Source organism: Vulpes vulpes, chromosome 9 (assembly GCF_048418805.1).
Source record: "Vulpes vulpes isolate BD-2025 chromosome 9, VulVul3, whole genome shotgun sequence".
NCBI lineage: Eukaryota > Metazoa > Chordata > Mammalia > Carnivora > Canidae > Vulpes > Vulpes vulpes.
Genome location: NC_132788.1, coordinates 40661722 through 40681992, shown reverse-complemented (window position 1 = coordinate 40681992; position 20271 = coordinate 40661722). Strand labels below are relative to the sequence as shown.

At 40.5% G+C, this 20271-nt stretch overlaps 1 protein-coding gene across 2 annotated transcripts in view; it reads right to left on the bottom strand.

The window, feature by feature from the left end:
* Positions 1-20271, bottom strand: part of LOC112918637 (protein POLR1D-like) — a 45488-nt gene that overhangs the window by 6127 nt on the left and 19090 nt on the right. Inside the window, exons 2-3 of one of the 2 annotated variants that reach the window (XM_072719884.1) lie at positions 11871-12383; positions 10453-10527 (exon numbers count right to left, since the gene is read on the bottom strand). In XM_072719884.1, coding sequence (XP_072575985.1) covers positions 10453-10469 — 17 coding nt within the window. In that variant the 5' untranslated portion in view covers positions 10470-10527; positions 11871-12383. The remainder of the gene's footprint in view (positions 1-10452; positions 10528-11870; positions 12384-20271) is intronic. The other variant, XM_025996711.2, reaches the window with a different exon arrangement.

Below are 20271 nucleotides of genomic sequence, written 5' to 3'. Positions count from 1 at the left end.
CGTCCTTGGTTACATCCCAAGACATGCTACTGGGGTTGGAGTGGCTGCTTCCCTCTCTGTTGCTCTGAGCCACACCATGTCAGCTTTTTCAGCCTGGCCAGCTTCTATTTTTGCTTTTAGAAAGGTATACTAGCTCATGTGGGAAGAAATGATTTAAGGTGCTAACAATATAAATGGATATAAAACTCTATATACAATGCAACTGGTTATGACTGCATTGGGAGAGTACCCACGACAGCACTGTCAGACTTAAGATCTGGCATCCTCACCCTGGTACACTTTAAAAGCGAAGTGCTTTACTTCACTTCCAAAACTGTCAGCCCAGAAGCTGTGAGGGCTTCTGTATGCCCCAGGAGAGGTGGATTTCTGAAGAATCTGCCATTCAAGGGACCTATGAACTGATTAGGGGGATTGTAAGCTTTTCATCTCTCTATTATTTTGAGTGGGCATAACGTATAACAGAATTTGTAAAAATAAGGACTTCCTCCTTGCAGTTATCATGCTGGACTTCAGAAAAATAGTAGACTGTAAAACCAACAGAAAATAGAAAGGGGAAAAGATATGTAATTTTTTTTCTGATTTGAATACTTTTTGTCTTCACTGCTTGAAGGATAGAAATAGTTATATCTATCATGCTACAGATTCAGACCTGCCACTTTAAAAAAAAAAAAAGATGTTATTTATTTTAGTATACGTGCTGCCGAAGCGAGCACAGATGTTATTTATTTTAGAGACAGAGGTGAAGAAGGGAGAGAGAGAATCTAAAGTAGATTCTATGCTGAGCTCTGAGCCCAATGAGGGGCTTGATCTCATGACCCTGAGATCACGACCGGAGTTGAAACCAAGAGTCAGATGCTTCACTGACGAAGCCACCCAGGTCCCCCACACCTGCCACTTCTGGATTCTAAAATAGTTCCATGAATATGACCCACTGGACAGTGGCACGCAATCACTAGCCAATTGGGAATAGTAACAGTGCTGACACTGACTTCCATGAAGTAATCACCCCATGCCATCGCATCATTCTATTTCTCCAACCACTGAACACTTTATGGGTGGACAAGAGAAGGAAAACAACTTATTTGAGATCCCAAGTTGGAAAGACTGGAATCAGGGCTATGATGCCAAGGTCTACCCTCCTAACATCATCCCAGATCAGGAAGGAGTAGAGAGAGAGACAAAGACACACTGTGGTGTGACCAGGTGGCCAACTGCCAGAGCAGTTGGGGAAAGAAACCACAGGTGAAGAGCCTGTTGGCACTCTTGCTGGCAAGGCTGCTTCGTCCTGCACAGGCACCAAGAAGCAGATGTGTATGTGGTGTCAAGTGGTGAATCACTAACATGGACAAGGCTGGGACAAAGTCACGGAATTCCCCAAATGCACTTAACTTTGAGATTTGTGAAGTATAACAGGCAATGGGAAATTACATTTCTTATTTTTATGGTTAGGGAAATAGACTCCCTGGAATCATGGGAGCAAGTTTCCATGTGATGCTCTCCAATTCACTCTTTTGTTCTATGGCCACACTCACTCCCACATCAGCAAGCAGCACTTTAACTTCCATTCTGTATATTCCTTTGCCTTACTGTGGATGTGAGTAAAAAAATAACACCCATAGAAAGAAGCACAACTACACCCCAAACACTCCATGAAACATGGGTAAGATTTTTCATCTTGACACTGTGGTTGATTACAGCTCATTTTGTTGTTTGATGCTGCTACAACCACCACAACCACCCACAGTGCTTACAGTTTATAATTTGACAATCAAATGCCTCAGCATGTGGCCACCTGAGAGATTCTTTTATGGTGTTACAATTGCCATTGCTGAATTGTTAATCCTTAATTACTCTGTGGACAACAGTCCTGAGGCCCCAGGTAGGTTTTTGGTGTACTGTGGCCCTGACACTATACCTAAAGGTAATGTGCAACAGTTGACACATATGTACATATATACTTATATTATTAACTGATTCTTAAAGTCTGAGAATATTTCATATGTAAGGCATTAGGCTGGATCCTGCAGCAAAGATAAATCCCAAGCTACCTGTCTATACATTCGTGCTCTTTAGGAGACTACTGAGAGGAACAGAGGATGTGTGAAGATAAAGCTCATAAGCAAATATGTGAATGGTGGTATCCTGGGACAGACGACAGGGCTGTCATCCTTGGCCTCCTGCTCTGTTAGCTGCACACATTATTTTCCATAGCCATATGATCCAGTGGTAACATGTGCAAGGCTCTCCAATTTACTTTCATAACTTGATCTGGAAGGCATGTGGGAAGCCGGGGGCAGGAAGCACTGACATGCCCGCAAGCTATGGGACAATAACAACCAGAAGAGAGCTGGTGTAGCAAGGAGTGTTAGACTAGGGACAAGAAAGCAAATGATCCATTCAATTTGCTAGCTGGGGCCTTCGGGAACCCATTTAGGTCCCACGTTCTTTAGCTATAAAGCCTTTGGATCTCTGTGGCCCTGAAACACTGCCAAGAGCCTCGTTCAAGAGTCACTCTGAAATGGGAGCCCTTCCTTCCCTGCTGGTTGGTTCCAGCATGCTGCTTTGTGTTCACCTGCTCACCTGTCCATATCCACCAGTGGATTAACAACTTTAAGGCCAGGACAGAAAGAGTCTTCTTTACTGCTGCCTAAGCCTGGCCTCTTAATACACCTGCTGGTGCTCAAATGAATAAAAAATAAAATATCTGCATAAAGGTTCGAGAAATAACCAAATATATAATTATATACAATGGAAGAACAATGTGGATGATTTTTCCCCTTATCACCAGAACTGCCACGCCAAATAGAAAAGCACCCCAAAATGCCATTCTCCTTAAAACTGGGTTTAAAAAAAACTGAAGAATCGGGGATGCCTGGGTAGCTCAGTGGTTGAGCGTCTGCCTTCGGCTCAGGACGTGATCCCGGGGTCCTGGGATCGAGTCCCACATCAGGCTCTCTGGGAGGAGCCTGCTTCTCCCTCTGCCTCTCTGTGTCTCTCATGAATAAACAAAATTTTTTAAAAAACCACAAAAAACTGAAGAATCGTTTTCTGTCAAACTCAATCTTTGTTAACTTTTCCTACCAGAATATAAGCCTTTCCAAGTATAAGACTGCAGTTCTGAAGGCACTAGACTCAAAAAATTACATTGGGCTATAGATCAGCTGACGTAAATGTGACTAGAATAAAAACAGCTTTGTGGACAACGTAGCTGGGCAAATTTCTGAAATTTGTGCTTATAAATTCCTTTATGTTGACTAAAAGGAAGTCATATGGGCCCACATTCAGCTTCCTTGAGGCCTCTATAAAGAACAGCCTCTGAAGAGATTCTTTTGCTGAAACACATCCACGGAAATACAGAGCACCAAATGGTCTCTTTCTTTATAAAATAAAAAATGCCATTCCATGGCATTTTCTTAGTTCAGCAATCTCTTTCTGGCAATGGCTCAACTACCTCATTAAGATCTTTTCATGGAATACCCAAGAGGAAAAAAAATGGTACTCTGGTTCTATTTTAAACTTTAAAGCAAATATAAAGGTCTTCTAGATGTTTAGAAAAACAGATCATGGCCCACTAGTAAGCCACAGACTGTCTACTCCTTTAAGATCTGTCCAAGAAGGTCTGCTTGACAGGGATGGATCTTGGGCCTGCCGTGGCTGGGCCTCTGGCTACCCAAGTGCTATGGAGCCGTCTGCCCCTGGGAGAGGTGTGGGAATGCTCTGAATTCTGCAGAGCAGGTTGGTTTTATTCTTTATAATATGTAGGTATTGTGATAGTGGTTTTCAAATTTGTGTGCGCTTTAGAATCACCTGGGTATCTTTTTAAAACCCCAAAGCTCAGGCTATCCAAACTAATAATCTTTGATGGTGGGACACAGACATTAGTATTTTGGGAAGCTTCCCACATGATTTCAAATGTGAGAACCACTGGATTAGTGGTCAGAATTTTTTATTTATATACACGCATGCACGAAAACAGATGGAAAAACAGATGGAAAACCCCAGAAGGAGCATGATGGTGAAGATGTTCTTGTCCCAGCCTCGGGAGCAGAAGCAAGTCATGGCTGTCCTTTAGTCAGACCTGTTTGCACAGCCCAAATGTGTCAGAGTGTGCTGACCCACAGGAAAAGACCTGTATGAATGTTGGAATTGCAAGTGAACCAGCTGGTTCTTCAGATGTGAGTGAGCCTGTCACTTCAAGGAAAAGAGCTCACAGTCCTCACTGGCAATGATAAAACTGGGGTTTTCAAGTGAAAGAAAGTGAGACTTGGAAAACTGTGCGCTTGACAAGTTCCCATCCCAACATTTAGAAGACTTTTCTGATGGGATTAGTGGTGGTATTTACAAATGGATTCTTTTAATATTATATAATGAAATGTGTCAACATTTAGAGGATGACTCTGTGAGCCAACATTTCTGAGATGACCATTGCGTGATGTTACAAAATTACATATGAGAAGACCCAATCAGGGTGCAAGGTAGATGAAGGGATTTTTATCCTAACAGCTTATGAAAAGTCTATGTTATTAAAGAGGATGTTAAAGAAACTACCACTTGTTGAGGTTATCTGCAAAATTTTGATGAAGGGTTATAGAATACCACAATTTTCTGTAAAGGCTATTGAAGTACTTCTTCCTTTTCCAAATATATATTTGTGAGATTGGATTTTCTTCATATAATTCAACCAAAACAACAGACTGTAGGAGCATATATGAAATTTCAGGTGTCTTTTATAAGCCAGACATGAAGGAGGTTTGCAAAAATACTAAGCAATATTGCTTTAACTAAGTATTTTCCCCCACAAATATAGTTATTTTTATAAAGGGTATATAATTTCCTTTAACAGGTAATAGGCTTATTATTATTATTTTTAAATGAATTTAAGAATCCTTTAAAATTGCTTAATTTTAATTTCAAATACAATAAATACTGATAGACATAATCCACATAAGAAAAGCTCTTTGGGGTCATCAATAGTTTTTAAGCGGGTAAAGGACCCAATAACCCAAATGTTGGAGGACCACTATTACAAGACAATTGAGAGAAGGAGCAATGGCAGCAGGAATTCTTGTCTTGTAGGCTAATGGGAACTTGGAAGTTTCATATCCTATTCTCCTAGGATCTGCCCTTACAAGTCTGGAATGCTTGACTTTGCCTGCCATCTTTTATTTTACTCCCTTTCGACATGATTCCCTCCTTCATGGGAAGAGGCTGCCAGGTGTCCCCGGATATCCATTCTTCCTTTCTTTAACAGTAAAAGAACCCCAGATATTTGTCTGGCACGTGGCTTCCTGGGGAGAAAAAAGACTGAAATTCCTGACCTTGTAGCCAGGTGAAGACATGGAAGGAAATTCTGGCCAATGGAGTATATATGGAAATATGTATGGAAATGGTGTATGCAACTTCTGAGCAGTGTCCTTAAAGGAGGGTGCATGCCTTCCTTCTCCTTTTCTTCCCTTCTGTTAACTGAAATCAGGATTGAATGGCTGTCACCCTACTGGACCTTGTGGAAAAGAATCACACCCTATGGCCACAAGATGTAGCACACTGGAAGGGACCTGGGTCGTCGGCAACTTGGTGGAACTGCTGACACTACTTAGATGATGCCCAGTGAGGACATCAGCACTCCCATGAATGTCAGGATGACCTGGGCATGTGGTAACTCTCTGCAGGGGAAACAGAGCTGACACTGATAAACTAGTTCTTCCACTATCAGAAAGTTCGACCAAGCCAGTTAGCGGCAGAAAGATCATCAGGATAAATGTCTTCCCTCTGGAGAGCTGCCTAGATGCAACTGATCTCCTTGAGCACTCCTAACATAGCAGGACCCTGACATTTTCTTATTCACTTGTCAAGCCATCTGCATTCATGATTTAGCTCTATGCCGATTCTCTCACATTCGGTAGTAGCTGACCAGTGGCTATGGTCAACCTGATCCCTGAACACCAAAGCGGCCTGCTCCTAAGCAAGTTTGTACTAATTTGATTCAAATGGGTAGAGGCACCTTCATCTTGGTAAAGGACAGGGAAGGGCTGAAAGGAGATAAGAGCAGATCTAATTAACTCTGACCCACTGCTCCATTCCAGGAACCACATCGAATGTTTTGCATACATCTTATCTCACCTAATTTGTTTAAGTATCCTTCCAGGAGGTGGGTATTTTATTGAATCTAAGATGATTGCATATGTTACATACAGATTGACTCACACCAGATTATTTCATTTTGTATCACTCTATCCATAAATACATCAGAATGAATTTCTGGAAGATAATACCTTTAAAAAATGAAATAACAGCAAAACCATGATCACACCTAAAAAACTAACATTAATTCCTTAGTATCACCAAATACCCCAAATGTTTCATAAACATCTTTCTACAGTTAGTTTGGAAAAGATCCAAATAAAGTATATATTTTATTTGATGTGTCTCAAATCTATTAATTCATAGGATACCCCCTCCTTCTTTTCAATTCATTTGTTAAAGAAACTGGGTTGTTTGTCCTGTTGAATTCCCCACATACTGGATTTTTGTGGTTTTATCCCTATGGTGTCAGTTAAGGTGTTCCTCTGCTCTCTGTATTACCTGCAAACCTGTAGTTCTAACTGGAGATCTAATCAGATCTGGGTTCAATCTTTTGACAAGGATGTCTCAGAAATGGTGGTCTGCTCTACCTACTGCAACTTTTCGCGGCATGAAGATGGGTCAGTGAGTTCAGGTGTGGTCAGCCTGACCTGTCCCAGAATGGTCCCCACCAACTCCTTATCTCAGTTTAGTGGCCACTGACCTTTGCCTGGGTCCCGTGTGTCCTTAGGGATTGCAAATAAGGACATTCTTTTTATTTTAAAATTGGTTTTATGAGGTATAATTCATATAGAGTAAAACTTATCCTTTTTAAGTAAAATAAATGTACCAAGTCATGTAATCACCACACTCATCATGATGTAGACTCCTTCTGTCATCCACAAACATCTGCAGTAAATCCATTCCTTCTGTCCCCATTTCCTGGCAATCAATAATCTGCTTTCTCTCCCTATGGTTCTGTGTTTTCTAAAATGCCACATAAGTGGAATCTTAGAGAGTGTAAGGTTTTGTGTTTGGCTTCTTTTCACTTAGCAGGGCACCCCTGAGATTCTTCCGTGCAGTGTGTCTGTACTTCTTTCCTCTCTACTATTGAGGAGCCCTGCATGTATGGCTAGAACCACAATTTGTTTATCCATTCATCAGGTAGCGGACATTTGGGATGTTTCCAGTTTTGAGCTATAATGTATAAAAGTGCTATGCATATAACTGTACAGATTTTTGTGTGGGCTTACTTTTCAATACTCTGGTAATTGGTTGGAAGAATTCTCTCTGGTGAATGTATATTTATAAGAAACAGCCAACTATTTTTTAAAATGACTATACAATTTTACATTTCTGCCAACAATGTGTGAACATTGAAATTGTTCTATATCCTCATCGTTATTTGGTACTCTCAGTCTTTTTAAGTATTAGATATTTTAGTGTATATATAGTGGTAACTATGTTTTTTTTTTTTTTTTAAAGATTTATTTATTCATGAGACAGAGAGAGAAGAGGCAGACACATAGGCAGAGGGAGAAGCAGGCTTCCCACAGGGAGCCCGATGCAGGACTCCATCCAGGATCCCAGGATCATGCTCTGAGCCAAAGGCAGACGCTCAACTGTTGAGCCACCACCAACTCTGGTTTTATTTTGTATTTCCCTGATAACTAATGATTTCAGCATCTCTTCATATGCTGATTGGCCAATCCTACATCATTTTTAGTGAAGTGTTTGTTCAAATCTTTTGTCCATTTTTAAATTGGATTGTTTGTTTTCATATTGAATTGTTAAGAATTCAAATGATGATCTTATTCTATAGTCCTTGTACATTTACCAGATGCAGTTCTACAAGGAAGTTTCCTTTCATCAATTATTTGGTAATCTTTAGGTATAATTTGCACAGGGAGCAAGATAAATGTTCCTCACTATTTGCCAATTTTATGAATAATGATTTGGTTCTATAGTATTCTCCAAAAGGGACCACTAAGCTTCTTGTGGTATCCTTATGACTTTATGGATTTTAACATGTTTCAGGTATCTCAATCATTACAGCTTTATTCTTCTTGGGGATCAAATTATCCCATCCGGTGGGAGACCTTTCAAGTAGTTTCCTGAGTCTTCCTGACATCACTTTCTTCCTCCTCTTACACATTTCCTGTCTGTGTAGTAAGAGTATGGCCTAACCCATAGAGAGGTCTGGCTTCTGGGAGGTAATCTCAATTCTGGGAGGTAATGCCATATCTGACAGAAATGTCTTTGTTTAGGGTAGATCTTAGGATGGGGCAGGTCCCACTTGATGGTCTTAAAGTGGGAGCTGCCCATGCTAAAAACAAACAAAACCAAAAACCCCAAACATGTGATTTAGGGTGGAAGCTTTGGGTCATGTGGTCTTGGTCAACTTGGAGACTGAGATCAACCATGTGACCAGTCGATCAATCATCCTTAAGTACTGGAATCCCAATAAAAACTTTGAATACTGGCAGCCCGGGTGGCTCAGCGGTTTAGCACCACCTTCAGTCCAGGTTGTGATCCTGGAGACCTGGGACCAAGTCCCATGTCAGGCTTCCTGCATGAAGCCTGCTTCTCTCTCTGCCTGTGTCTCTGCCTCTCTCTCGCTCTGTGTCTCTCATGAATAAATAAATAAAATATTAAAAAAAAAAACTTTGAATATGGAGGCCTGGATGAGCTTCCCTGGTTGACAATATGCCACGCATATTATCACATACTGATGCTGGGTAGGTGATGGGTCCTGACTCCATGGGGAGAGGACAGCAGAAACTTCGTGTCTCAGAGAGATAGCCCTCTCAGACAATGCCTTTTAAGCCTCTTATTGTGGCTGATTTTAATCTGTATCCTTTCCTATAATAAAGTGTAACTGTTCATATCATAGTTTTCTGTGAATTGTAGGAATTTGTCAGTGACTTAAGGAAGCTGAGGGTACTTTTGAGAACTCCCTGAATTTGCAGTTGGTGTAAGAGTGAGGGCAGTCTTGGGGACTGTGACCTCTAATTTGCTGTCTGGTGATCTCCAGGCACTATCTCGGATGTGCAGTCAGTTATTTCTCTAAGGTTTTTGGTCTTTTTTTCAGTGAGAAATGGTATTTATACACCACAATATGATGCCAGGGGCACTCACTGCTACTGAGTGGGTGGTCATCATTTCTAGCACTTTTCTATGAACAGAGCTGGAAAAAGCTTTTCTTTCTTTCTTTCTTTCTTTCTTTCTTTCTTTCTTTCTTTCTTTCTTTCTTTCTTTCTTTCTTAAGAGAAAATCTAGCATGGCTTTGTATTGTTATTTCCAATTCCAATTTAGGATTATAGGTTTTTACTTTGATTTTATATCTGTATCTCTTGGACACTGGAAATCTGGGTGTTTATAGCAAATAAATATTTACTTTGCTTTATCCTGTTATATAATATTTTCAGAAAAACATTAGTATTATTGACAGTTATGATGACTGCAAACAATTTAAGATGATGACTGCAAACAATTTAGTACTTCTGGGAGTTTTTTTGGAAAGAGTGTCAAATTTCAGATCACATGAAGGAGTTCCTTTATGTGCTGCTAAACTGTCCACTAAAAGGCTTTTTAGATCTATTTGTTTTATTTTGCTTGATTTTTAAGGATTGCCTAGTCCTTCTATTTATTTAATTTTGTTTTGTATTTTATGTAAACGATGGTTTACATGGTTCTAAGAATCAAAGCTATAGAATGAGGTATACTCTGAAACCTAGTTTCCACTCCTATCTCACTTTTACATTTTGCTCTTAATCATCCACAACCCTCCATTGTAGTGGATTCTAAATTCTAGATTAAAGATCTAAAGTCAGGATATTTATTGAATGCGTGTGTTATTGCTAAAGTAAAGCTTAATAATGCTTAAGATTAAATTCTTAAGGTTAAATTCTTCCTTTGTTTCGAAACTTTAAGTTTTAAAGCACTGCTTCATATGTAGAAACTGCTAAGGCAAACTTTAGTTCTACACAGCTGTCACAGAATCAAAATACTTCCAAGTAGAATTTTAAAAAGAAATTTCAATTTACTAAGACTATAATTAAAACAGATGCTGAAACAATGGACACTGCTACAATATTCCTCTCAGGTGGTACCTTCGGGAGTCACATCTACATTATCTCCTGGGATCTGTGAACTTAAGGGATGATGACGCCTTAATGGCTCCTCTCCATCCACACCCTCTGCCTAGAGCAGCACTCAGCAGGGCTCCCACTCTCACACTCTCGGCCTCTGGGTGATTTCCTCCACAGCCACGGTTTTCCCTTTCTTTTACCTTCCCTAGTCTGCTAAAGATTTCCATATCCACTTCTCCAGCCAAGAATTCCTCTATACTGTTTTTTGAAGGAAGAGTGCTCTACTTAAGGAAGCACTTACCAACCCATCGGTCCCATTGTTTCTGCTCTTGTTTTCCCACGTTTTGCCTCCTTAAGCAGTTCTTCAATTGCCTTCCTGATGGGGAGAAAAAGAGATTTGAGAGGGAGTCACTCCTTTAAATTCTGAAAAATCAGTTCATTCTGCATATATGATCTTGCAGAATGAACAGCTTTTGAAGCATAAAATTTCAAAATTGGGGAGAAATTTTTAAAATTTAAAAAACACGTTAAATTGTTAAAAACATGTTAAAATGTTAAAATTTAACATTTTGAATGTTAAAAAACATTTGAAAATGTTTTTAAAACAGTTTTTAAAAAGCATTTAAATGTTATTTAAATAACATTAAAAAGAAACTTTTTATATGAAGGGGAAAACACTGAAAATTATAGATGGTCAAATACATTATTATTCTAAGAAATAATAATGAACCCAACAAGGATAAATATGTTTCTGCCCACTACTTAGTGAGAGAGAAATGAATACTCTTTGCTCTACTAATGGGGACTGAAGCTGATATAACATTTCTGGAGGGCAATCTGGCAACATGATAAAGAGCCTTCAAAATAATACATACCTGCTGACCTAAGAATTCCACCTTGTCTTAAGGACCTGGGTACAGTGTGAATTGGATAATTTTTTAAAAAAAAAGATTTTACTTATTTGAGACAGAGAGCACAAGGCAAGGGAGGGCAGAAGGAGAAGGTGAAGCAGAGCCCCAATGTGGGGCTCAATTCCAGGACCCTGGGATTATGACCCGAGCTGAAGGCAGATGCTAACCAACTGAGCCACACAGGTGCCCCTGGATAATTTTTATTTCAAATTTATTTGCATGTATGTATTACATAGGAAAACATTTGGAGGGGTAGTATCAAGATAGTAAGATGAGTTTCTGGGTAGTTAAAAAGGTTTTTTTTTTTTCTTTTCTTTTGCTTTTCTGCATTTTCTATTTTTTCTAGAGTGAATCTGTATTATTTGTGCAACTTTAAGATTGAAAAAAAACCCCAGAAAATGTACTTATCAATCATATTCTGAGATTTTACTATGTCTAAGATACTGTGCAAGGTGCTATGGGTAGTAAAATAGGAAGATGACCATTCCTGTCCTGATTTTAATATTATTTATGACATATAAGTAGTAAAGAAAAGAGAGTTATTAAGTTGGAAACAAATATAATCCAAAGACACAATTATATATCTAATCACAAAATTTTGAAACTGGTAATTATACATTGATTCTATATAAAAACATTTAATCATGTTATTATAGCACTACTCTAGATACAATTTACATAATCCTCAAATGATGTTAACATTCTATGACTATTTTATAATGATTCTTATTTTATCAAAGCACATAGCTTAAAACAGCAAATATTATTTAAAGACTTATAAAAAAAATCTGTTTCTCTTGGTACTCACCTCCATATTTCTATTAGTATGCTGTCAAACTATTTCACCATCCTCTTGATCTTCAATAAATGTATCTGGCTATTTTTGTATCATTTACATATTTTTTAATAAACTCTCATTTTCAAAAAAAAAAAAAAAAAAAAGGTCTTTTCAGCTGACTCAGCAGCTTGACACTTTGTGCTCCATCCCGGAGAGCACACTTGACCAGGTCAGCAAAGAACCAGTGACAAACTTATGTGCCCTCTTACCCTCTGAACTTGTTCAGGCAGACTGTATTTCACAGTCCAGCCTTCTGGCATCAGGAATAGGTGAGTGCATCTACTTACTACTTATCATCTGTCAGGGAGGGAAGAAGACCCTCCTTTACCCTATGTTCCCTCTCGCTGGCCTGGGAACCACACTGACTTAAGACCAATTAACAGGAGAAAATCAAATCCAGTAGCGTTCATAAGGGGAATCCAGGCAGAGAAGAAATTTCAAAGACAGTGAGGCCACGTGAAGCTTCTAAGAGCTGAGGAGGGCCTGAGGATATAGAGGGGAAGGAGACCATTAGTAGATAGGTGAGAGGTGATGTCTGGAAAAACAGTTTCCCTATGATGCAAACCAGTTACCTAAGTAAAGGAGAGTCTCTGAATGACTCTCTTCCCGGTACTGGCTCTTCTTTCCAAAGTAAATTCAGGCAGTTGAGGGGAAGGCAGAGAGCTTTTCCTGCACTGGTTTGATTAACTCAATCTTTATGCAAAGTGGCCCATCTTGGGGCAGCCTGCCCTTCACTCCTACACATTCTTTCTCCCATCTCTTTACAATAATAATAGTAATACATCTGTTTGGATGTGATCTGAGGGCTTTGTCTCATCTAGTATTTCATGAAAAATGTATCCTATCTAGCTCCAAAGATCTTTTTCACTCTCACAGATGTAAGTTAAAAAAATCAAAGGGTAAAAATATTCCAAATACACTTCCCCCTCTTTCCCATTAGTTAAGTGTGGTAGTATCTAAATACAAACAGGTTATCCATCATACTTAGACCCACCCATAATTAGATCTTTCCTCTTGATAACAGAAAGTTAAAAATCTTCAGGGAAAAAGCTTGTTTGGGCAGTTCTCCAATTATGAACAACTGTATATCAAGTCAAAATAAACTAGAATGCATTTGCCCATTAGACCCATATTAAAATGTTTACCTAGCTCTCCTGGACCAGCCCACAAAACCCTATTTGTGTCATAATATTGTTGAAATGCTGTACATCTGCAGACGTACAATACTCAGTCCAAAGAACCTTGCAGAGATTCCGAGCCCATATTCTAGGCACCTTCAAGAGTCTGACATTGATTTTTATATAGTTCTGGTTTCATGTAAAACCGTCTCCAGTACTGTCATTAACTTCATCTGCCACGATTTCAGAGATCTGACTTACAGCCACAATCAAAGAGAAAAGAAGGTACAGGTATGAGAAAGGCTGCTGAGGTAGAAGGAATTCACTTGTGGCTTCAGATGGGGGATACACTCAGTCCCCAGTTAAGTGTGGGAGGCAGGACCCCACTACCAGGGGCTGGGGTGTGACCACGATTGGTATCTGTAATTGGTTTAACACCAGCGAACGCTGTTGTGGAGCTTTACCATTGGCAAAGCGTGGTGGTACAGGAACACGACAACATAGTTCACAGATGAGGAAAGTGAAGTGGTACACTGCCTAGCTTCGCCCAAGACAGCACTGCTAGTGATCTGGAAGAAGAGTAGGGGACAGGGGTCCAGGGAGGGAGAGAGGGGGCAGGGGAGGAGGACAGGAAGTAGGGGAGGGGGGCAAGAATTAGGGGAGTGGGACAGGGAGGTGAGAGGGCAGGGGGGGTAAGGGGGCAGGGAGGGGGACAGGAACAGGGGAGGGGGAGAGGGAACAGGGGAAGGAGAGAAGGGGCAGGGAAGGGGGACAGGAACAGGGGAGGGGGAGGGGGCAGGGGAGGAGATCAGGGAGTAGGGGAGGGGGACAGGGAATAGGGAAGGAGGAGAGGAGACAGGGAGGAGGGAAGAGACAGACAAACAAAAGGACCCCTGCGCATGTTTAAGGCTACATATCCTCTGGTCTTCCGGTTCTACCACCTATCTTCTCCACAAACATTTGCACAAGTCCAGAGGAATCGTTTTCCCTTTATCATAAAAGGCAAAATATAAGATAGAGGGGAAGAGGGAGGCCTAATGGAGCACCCACATGCTCAGCAGCCGCAGCACCCACGGAGAAAGGCAGGACCGCGTACTATTTCATCCTGAGAATGTACAGCATTTGCTGCCTCCTACCCCAAATTCTCCTGCACGAGGTAGCTCGGTCTGCAGGTCATTACTTCCAAGTAGGAAAAGAACAATTCCTAGCAATTGCACATCCTGCCTTGAAATAACACCACCACCCTCAAAATTCAGGGGAGAAGACTAGAAAACCAGGTAGTCTTTAGGGATCTTTACTGTGGCCTCTATCGTTTTTCCTGTAAGTCTGTCTACTGACTCCTGGGTAAGGAAAGAGCAAAGCCAGCTTCTACTGCACATTGTCCCAGAGGTGTAAATCATCAAAGATTATGAAACATCAACCTCAGGATGTTTCAAAACCTCCTTATTTATGGAGCTGCTGAAACGAAGCAAGCGAAGCAAGCGTAAGCTGCATTCAAACACAGGAAAAGCAAACAGCAGGAGAACATCCATGGAAGCTCCAAGTACAGGGAGAACATAGGCAAGTAAATAATTATTCCAGACACAAATTTGGTTCTGAGTAGTTTTTAAACTTGGATTCCTAAACATCTCCTAGGTGTCTTTGTAAAATCAATTTATTATATTAGAATATACAGTTGAGTGCAAACAAGAAGTCCAAGAAAGCCAGCTCACTATGCAGACTGTTTTCTGGGCACAGGAACCCACTAACATCAGTTTTCAAGGATTCACGTGTGTAGGATCGTCTCCACCCATTTTTCCATCCTTTCCGGGCTCCCTGAGGCCTGCCTGTTCATTCCATAAGCCAGCTGGTACATGCTGAAGGAATGTTAACGGATGATAATACCAGCTGAAATAGAACCCAAGTGGGAATGCAAATCTGGTCAAAATCATCTTAAATTCCAGGGTCAAGCAAATTAGTTTGGAGTCATCTGGGTATTATGTTTCTTTAAACTCACTGAAATCAACCGAGAGCTAACTGGCTCCATCAGTATACAGAAAGGGTAGCATGAAAACCAAGGTACCTGAAATCAAACCACAGATTGAAAGTTGGCAAATTAAATAATGGAGAACATGAGAAAATGAGAGCTTTCAAGGAATCAAATCAGAAAAGCTACACATCAAGTAGTTGTACAAAAAAGAGGGGAAAAAAGACAGAGTCTGATGAATTAGTACAAGGCAGCTGCTGTGGTGCTAATGTTCCATTTTGTGATTAAGGTGCTGGTTTCATAGGTACATTCACTTGACTACTTATCAGGCTGCATGTTTAGGATTTGTGCACTATTCTATATGTATAATTATAGTTCAAAAAAAAAAAAAAAAAAAGAAAAGATGGGACACCTGGGTGGCTCAGCGGTTGAGCATTAGCCTTTGGCTCAGGGCATGATCCCGCAGTTTTGGGATCAGTTCCCACATCGGGCTCCCTGTGAGGAGCCTGCTTCTCCCTCTGCCTATGTCTCTGCCTTCTCTCTGTGTCTGTCATGAATAAATAAATAAAATCTTTAAAAAAATTACTAAAAAAAAAGTTACCTTTGACCAACTAAATGTACAGTATCTGTCACATCATGGATGGGAAAAGCGGTTCAAATATGGCAATTAAGTCATGGAAGACAGGCTGAGGGTCTTGTGTTCAAACAAGTATAACTTGGTGACAAGCATGGACTTGGAAATTGGGCACAAAGGAGTGCAATGACAGGCTGCTGCTGACCAGGAGGCCCCTGCCAGACCCAGCGTATCATCATCCATGCTGCAGGCCACCAGTTCATCCCTGAGCCATCCACATACAGCAGGGCACTGGGCAAAATTTAAAAGAAACTCAATGTCTTCCCATGGAGTGGTGTTTTGAAGAAAAAAAAATGGAACAATTTACTTGATCTTAAGTAAGGATTTGATGTCAGACCACAGAACATTCTGATTTAAAAAAAAAAAAAACAGGGACAGATGATTCAGATCACTGCTGGACATCTGCCTACAGGCTCATAACCACTCAGCAGTAATTAGCAGTGGAGTGACCATGTGGATTGGGAGAAACCATATGACAAAGTATGGGTTCTGTATTATTCAGTAATTTGATCATAGACACAGATGAAGAAATTCAGGGCATCTGTATTTCAGAAAACATCAAATTGTCTGGGTTCACCTATCAGCTATACAGAAAGGTAGGAAAATTCAAATTGTGGGAAAGGTTTTTAAAGGTAAAACTCAAGAGTGACATTGAGATCATTTGGGATATGAAAATAATTATTTATAGATAAAAGATGAAAGCACAAGAAGTTAATTCTCAAGATGATGTTAAATTTGGCCAATCTCTCTTACATGCTCTGTATGATGATTTATATGGTGAGCAAGGCCTTTCCCTGGAGAGGCTTATAGTAGACTCTGTATATCAAATAAAGACCTGTATGTATATATTAGAAATAAATATTGAGAGTGCCTGGGTGGCTCAGTCAGTTAAGCGTCTGCCTTAGGCTCAGGTCAGGGGCCCCACTTCTCCCTCTCCCTCTGCCATTCATTCCCCTTGCTTGTGCTCTCTGGCTCCAACTCTCCACTAAAAAAATAAATCTAAAAAAAAAAAAAAGAAGAAGAAGAAGAAAGAAAGGAAAAGAAATATTGGATTACTTAGGGGAATGTAGAGAGGGAGCCTCAATATATCTGACCTAGAGCTCAGTAGTCTGGTCCTCTTCACCCTAGTTTTCTCTATGTCTGGCGCATGGTAGGTCCTCAGTTGAGATCTGGTCAATGAATGGATTCTGGGTGTGAGTAGGACAGGACAACGATGCACAGATTTACAAGTAAAATTGCTGTATCTGTAGCTGGAGGAGGAGATACTGGGAGAGATGGAAGATACAAGACAAGGATGGTGAAGACACAACAGTGAGATCATGTGTCACAGGGCAAAGAAATGCGATGAAATAAGCCAATGGCCCTGGGCAACTTGGGCCATCTTCTGCGGTGGCCAGACAGGAAGGAACAGCAGTGCCCTGGCACCGCAGCCCCGGTAGCATCAAGTATCAGGCCATAAGGGGAAAGCCTAGACACGAACTGAAGACGCCAAGTCAGTGCTAAGAATGAGGGACAGCTGGAATCTGGCCAGTCTGGAGGGAGGTCTTTCATCCTCTAGGGCTGCTTGAAAATCTCAGCAAGCTTTCATATCTAGAAAACACTTTTCTCTTTGTGGATTACCAGAGATAAATGACCTTTGTTCGGCTTCTGGTATCATTCTTTTGAGTCATTATGCGAATGAGTAAAGCCCACTTCACTCTGCTCCTTTCACATTCTCTAAACTCCATCTCTTAGTAGAGATGCTAAGTGCACTCTGAAATAAAAGTACTCAGCGTTAGGAGTCTGAGAATACTAATGGAGACTGCGGCGGTGGCTTACTGGCCTATGTCTGCAAGACCTCACCAGACAATATGTGCCCCATGGGATTACCACATTCTTGGGTCTTAGCTTTTTGCAAGTCCAGGAGCCCAGTTGGGCTAGGTGTCCCCAGCATTCTATCTGCCATTACATGCACAGTGGAGCTCTGGTCAGGTCACATTCTCTGTCTAAACTGCTCTGTAGTCCAGCCACATACTTGTCACCAGACATCCAGATCACGTGTTACCTTCTCTGCAGGACTTTCCTGATTTCCTGTTTGCTCCATATCAATAGATGTTACTACCACTCTTTTCTCTTAGGCCCACCAAAGGACAAATAAAGTCCCACAGACCATATTTCTTAATATTTACAAGTATTAAAATAAGCTAAAAACTATTAAATAAAAAATTCATTCCTCCTACCATGATAAATATACCTTCATTACAATAAAAATAAAAAACATGTGTAAAGCTGTTTTTTAAAATGACTGGAAGTCAGCAAAACACCAGAGGTGACGGTATTAACTTATTGCACACACTGAGAACTGTTTATGAGTTGGTAATATTGATGAATACAGAAAGATACAGAAAGACAAACATTCATATGTATTTATTCCATAAAATTTATTTTCTTGCCTTGATTTCAGCAAAATCATTATACTTTTAAAATAAAGATTTTTACATAAGTTATGTATTTTTAAAAGAATTTATTTGTTTGAGAGGGAGAGAGAGCATGAGAGGAGGAGCCGAGGAGAGGGGCATAGGGAGAAGTAGAATCCCCATTGAGTGGGGAGCCTGACATGGGGCTCTCTCCTAGGACCCCGAGATCATATCCTAGGGCCCTGAGCTGAAGGCAGATGCTCAACCAACTGAGCCACCCAGGCACCCTCATAAATTATGTTCTAATAATCTAAAGTATTAAAAAACAATATGTGATTGCATTTAGTATGGATAAAATTTTAATATATTTGCCAAAAGGTTAATTACCTTAAACATAAAAAATTGAAAACCTAAGTTTCAAATGTTTTAAAATTTCCCTATAAAATAATAAAATGATTATTGAATAAGCATTGAACTTCTTGTATGCTCTCTATAAGCCTACATATTTACATATATACAGTAATAGGATTTAACACTACAAATGTCATTCTGCCTCCACGTAGAACCATTCCTAATAGTGTGCTAAGCCACGAGAACCTCCAGAGCCACGAAGTAAAACTCTAAGACAAGCAGAGAAATGGAAGCTCAGCACTCTTGGGAAATATCTTCTTATGGTACAATCCACTGCATTCACACTGAGATGGCTCAACAAGTTAATCTATCTTTTCTGACCCCTCTGCAGCTCAAATCCTTCCTGTATGCTCAAGTAGTATATGCCTCAAAGTCAACAGTGGTACAACCCAGCGATATCTATTTGAGGATGCAGGTCAAAACATGAGGGGGTGGAGCGCCAGACACCTAGCGACAGAGGGACCTATGTGTGTGTTATGTGGGGCTGCTGTCCTGCGCAGGTCACAGAAAATCTCCTTTGAATACTGATATAATGAGCACTTAATGTGCACCTTTGGGGCTATGATGAAATGTAATAATGGCAACAGTACCTATATACCATGTATCTTATACCTGATCCTTACAACTCCTCTACGTAACGCTAGTTTACTGAGAAAGAGGTAAGGAGAAGAGCCACAAGAGCTAGTAAGTGATGGGGCTAGGATGTGAACTCTGGGGCCTGGGATCTTATTAGCTAACACTACTGTATTACAAGGTATGCTCCCAACCCTCAAGAAGCTCATTCTAGTGAGAGAGAGGCATTTAAGGGAAGGTAGCAATTTTTTACAATAGTGATTTGTATCCATGACAAGAACAGTTCTAGTGAAGGCAATACTCCAGACCCTCTTCCTAGATTCTGACATTCTCAAATCTCCACAGCTTCCATGACAGGTGACTTCTGAGTGTGGGGAGATGATCGCTTCAGTTAGTAGTTAATATGTGGGCTGACTCTTACTAGTTTAGCTCTTAGAGGGAAGACTTATTGCCCAGTTCATAAGATGCTTTGCTGTAGGAATGGCCTCAAAATGAAATGACCTCATTTTCAAAGTAATTAAGTATCTGGATCCCTGGGTGGCGCAGCGGTTTGGCGCCTGCCTTTGGCCCAGGGCACGATCCTGGAGACCCGGGATCGAATCCCACATCGGGCTCCCGGTGCATGGAGCCTACTTCTCCCTCTGCCTATGTCTCTGCCTCTCTCTCTCTCTCTGTGACTATCATAAATAAATAAAAATAAATAAAAAAAGTAATTAAGTATCTTTTTACAAATATTTATTCTTAAATCCTGATTAAGGAGCCACATACAGAAAACACAGGGATCCATTTTCAGTTTATATCATAAGACCTAATTACCTGTGCCATGGTAAATTGTATATATTTCAAGAAAAGCATCTCTACCTTTTAAAAAAATTAATTAACTAATTATTTGAGAGAGAGAGCATGAACATGAACATCAGCAGGAGGGAGGGGGAGAGGCAGAGAGAGAAACAGACTTCCTGCTAAGCAGGGAACTTGACTCTGAGCTCGATCCAGATCCCCATCCCAATCCCAATCCTGGGATCATGAACTGAGCTGAAGGCAGATACTCAGCTGACGGAGCCACCCAGGCGCCCAAGTATCTCTTCCTAAAAAAATTTTGAAGAGGTGGGGTGGGGATAGTGGAAGATGAACTTAGAAAACAGAAAACTCTAAACAGAAAAGCCCATGAATTCTACCATTCCAGTACAGCTGCAAATCTTGTTGGTAGGGCAAATGTTAAGTTAAAACATACATGCATGCTCTCCTGAAATATCAGTGGGGAGAAATAAAC